At 43.1% G+C, this 3,902-nt stretch overlaps 1 protein-coding gene across 1 annotated transcript in view; it reads left to right on the top strand.

Annotated features, from left to right (window-relative positions):
• The first annotated feature begins 1,756 nt into the window (after nt 1–1,756).
• The window catches only part of LOC110295916 (aldose reductase-related protein 1), a 10,863-nt gene continuing 8,717 nt past the window's right edge, over nt 1,757–3,902 (top strand). Inside the window, exon 1 of the mRNA XM_021164322.1 lies at nt 1,757–1,892. Within this exon, the coding sequence (XP_021019981.1) occupies nt 1,827–1,892 (66 nt within the window). The 5' untranslated portion in view covers nt 1,757–1,826. The remainder of the gene's footprint in view (nt 1,893–3,902) is intronic.

The following is a 3,902-nucleotide window of genomic DNA, read 5'->3' on the forward strand; positions in this document are numbered from 1 at the left end:
GGAGGGGAGCATGTAGAGGTATCACAGTGTGAGATGGAGCTTGGCTGTGATTTCTACCTGATCTTTAGCTTTCCCACCTAGTTATCTGGTCTTTGAAGGGGGTGAGCCCTGTGTGTAGGCTTCAGAGATGTCCATATGACTATCCAGTCTCTATCCACATAGCCTACTCCCTGAGTCCAATTTACCTGACTGTGACAAGTGTATGCTAGTACATGACATTGTTTTATAATTCTAACTACGTGGTGGCTAGCTGGTGCTCTTCTTTCAGCCAGATTCTACAGCACATGTAGACTATCCCATGTGCGAAGACTCAAGAAATACAGAGGGAACCCTCTGCACATACTGGGGCAGCAATTGTCAGTGTCCTGGGATATGGAACTTTTATGAAATACCTACAATGGTACACTTAGGGATATTACTCATTCCTATTATAAACCAATCGAAAACAAACTAAATATTTAAGAATAGTGGAAATGACCAAATAAATGTTGACAAAATAAAATATTTTGCCACCATTAAAATGTATGTGGTAAAAAGTAATTTTAAAATGGTGGTTTAGGGCTGGAAAGAAGGCTCAGCGGTTAAGAGAACATGCTGCTCTAACCAGGGACCCATGTTCAATTCCCACACCCAGTGGCTCATAACCACCTATAGCCTCCAGGGGATCTCATGTCCTGTGATGGCCTCCGCAGGACTGCACACACATGCATGGGCACATGCAAAAGTAAGAAACAAAACCAAAACATGAAGTCAAAGTGACTTGTTATAGATGTTTAGAAAGTTTGTTTTATGAAGTTAACTTCCAAAAATATATATATATATAGTATGTAAGAACTAAGACATATATACTCAGAGAGAGACATTATTAATAATACACATATGCAAAGACAGGAGAAAACAGCACTGCGAATGGCAGTTTAAGTGATGGGAATATTTTGCTTCATGTTCTCTCCCTTATAAACCATCCTTGCTTGTCACAGTTGAGTACATGACACTTCATATTCACAAAAGATTGTTTTCAAATCAGGCACAGTTTTTTAAAATGTCGTCATAAAACACAATTGGTCAAATCCCTAAATCTGAAAGAAAAGAAAAGAAAAGAAAAGGAAGAAGAAGAAAAGTAGGTAATGAGGAAGAAAGGAAAAACAAAGGAAGGAGAAAGAGAATTTTAATAGGAAAGAACCTGTCCCAGTGGCTAGCAGGTCATTTTCATCCTCAGGGAATCTTCTTGCCCAACAATCTGACAGAAAATGCACAGATACAGGCATTTCTAGAAAGGTGTCCATGACCTACATTAAAAAAAAAAAAAAATCTTTCCACAAGGTCACCTGCCAGTTTCCTCTGTACAGACATCCCTTAGTTTTGTGGCCAAGGACAGTTATTTCAAAGTAGTTACTGTAAAAGATGTCTCATTTGTCCTTGACATTTTTATTTGCCTCAAACTGCATGAGCACCCACGCAGTTCACTAGTGTTATATCCACTCCCAGGGCAATGACCCTTCCCAAATAAACTTACCAGTTCATCTTGGATAACCTTTCAACCATGTCATTTAGGTTCACAAACCTCTGAACTGCATACCCAGTAGAGCATGCATTCTGCCCAGATAGCCTTTGTGCTGTGCTGACTATAATCTTTGTTTATGATTATCAGTGTGGCACAAGATTGCCATGAAGTTCCTGTTCTCATGCCCCAACCCTTGGCTGTGGCTGCTTGCCAATGTGGTAAGAGCCCGCCTCCTTTATCCAGGACATAAAAATGTCACCAGCCTCCTTGTAGAGAAAGCAGGCATTTCATCTGCTCACTCAGAGGACTCTCTGCAGCAACCATGGCCACCTTCGTGGAACTCAGTACCAAAGCCAAGATGCCCCTTGTGGGCCTGGGCACCTGGAAGGTGAGTATGCAGTCTTGGGACATCTGCTACCTTTGAGGGGAGGTCTGGGCATTTTCTCTTCTGGGCAGAGCATCTATCTGCCTTGGGTTTGATAAGGCCAGCATTATCACCTATTGTCAGCTGCTTTGGGTTGCAGATGAGCCTTTCCCAGAAATGACAATAGCTTCCTTGGCGAATATCAGGTTTAAATTTGTACAATTTTTCAGGGAGAAAACTGTTTTCAGGGAAGTTTTCTCTTAGAAAGCTTTTCCTTGGGACTCTGAGGGTCTCTGTTGGTTTGTTACTGGCTGAATGACTGAGAGAGAGGATAGAGTTCTTAATGACCCCACTCTTTCTTATGATGCAAGACTATGCCAACATCTGAGTGATCTGGGAGCTTATGGGAAAGGCAGAGGACAACTGGACTAGCCCAGGCAGTTTACAAAATCTCCATGTGATTCCCCCACACCTTAAGACCCATGCAGCATGAGAGCCACAGAATTGGAGTCAGCTCAGAGTCTGCCCTGGCTGTGATAATCTCTACTGGCAAGTTGCTCCGTGGCCCATCCCAGTACCCAGTGAATCAGATTTCTCACGAAATCTTGGAACAAGTCTGACATTGGTCCATCTTCTAACTCTGCTTTCTTTGCTGTTTCTATTACTGATAACATAGGAGTAGCCAGCTTGTTAACCAGGAGCTGTTTTTAGTTTTGATTTTGATTTCTTGAGACAGGGTTTCTCTCTCTCTAACCTAAAATGACCTTGATCAAACTTGGAGTAATCCTCCTGCCTCAGCTTCTTGAATACTGGGATTACAGGTCTGAGTCTTCATCCTTGGCTCAGGAGTAGTTTGGGAACCCATCTGTCTTAGTTAGGGTTTTACTGCTGTGAATAGACACCATGACCAAGGCAAATCTTATAAAAAACATTTAATTGGGGCTGGCTTTCAGGTTCAGAGGTTCAGTCCATTATCAAGGTGGGAGCATGGCAGTATCCAGACAGGCATGGCACAGGCAGAGCTGAGAGTTCTATGTCTTCATCCAAAAGCTGCTAGTGGAAGACTGACTTCCTGGCAACTGGGGTGGGAGTCTTAAGCCCACACCCACAGTGACACACCCATTCCAACCAGGTCACACCTCCAGACGGTGCCACTCCCTGCTCCAAGAATATACAAACCATCACACCATCTGTCCTGTGTCCAAGATTCATTTCCAGTCTTCCTCTGTTTCTCTTTTCTTTACCCAGAGGGTAGGTTCTCTCTTTGTTTCTACATTAGATTGGGGTCTTACTAGAATGGTGAGACTTGCAACCAGAGTAGAAATTTCATGCTCCCTCAAGGTGACAAATAATTACAAATCTCCAGGATACTCACCCTGGACAAATTTAGAAGAAAGGCACTTTCAGAGTTCCAAAAGCAGTTGTAAATATTGTAAGAAGTTGTTTTCGAGGTCAGGACTCTGTGCTCACCAGTGGACATGCAGGAGGGTAACACTTTGGCCCTGGGCCCTAGTGCTTTCGTGTTTCTGAAAATTCCTTCTCCTCATGATGGCAGAGCTGTTGATCTCTGCTCTATGTGCTTCTCAAGGTTTGATGCTTAAAAACAGAATCTTTAGATTTAGTGATAGGGGAAGAGTTATTTGTGGGCTGTTGTTTGAGAGTCTTTCATAGCCCTGGTTACCTTATAATAATTCATTATGTGGCTGAGACTGGCCCTGAACTCCTGATTTTCCTACTCACCTCCCAAATGCTAGGATTAAAACATGGGCCATCACATCCAGTGAGATGTTGTTTTGTATTGAATGAGATAATAATGTGCCCCAGGATGTCCTCAAAGCCATGGCCCTCCTCCCTTTGTGCCTCTCATGGTGGTGTTACAGCCATGGAGCACCATGCTCTGCAGAGAGGTACGTGATGAGTACTCATTTTCCTAAGCCAATACCTGGCTTGGTTAGGTCAGGACAGAAGGTGATTTCAAATGCTCTTTCCCTTAGTTTGTTTTCTCTCTCTCTCTCTCTCTCTCTCTCTCTCTCT

Source organism: Mus caroli, chromosome 6, assembly GCF_900094665.2.
Source record: "Mus caroli chromosome 6, CAROLI_EIJ_v1.1, whole genome shotgun sequence".
NCBI classification, from domain to species: Eukaryota; Metazoa; Chordata; class Mammalia; order Rodentia; family Muridae; genus Mus; species Mus caroli.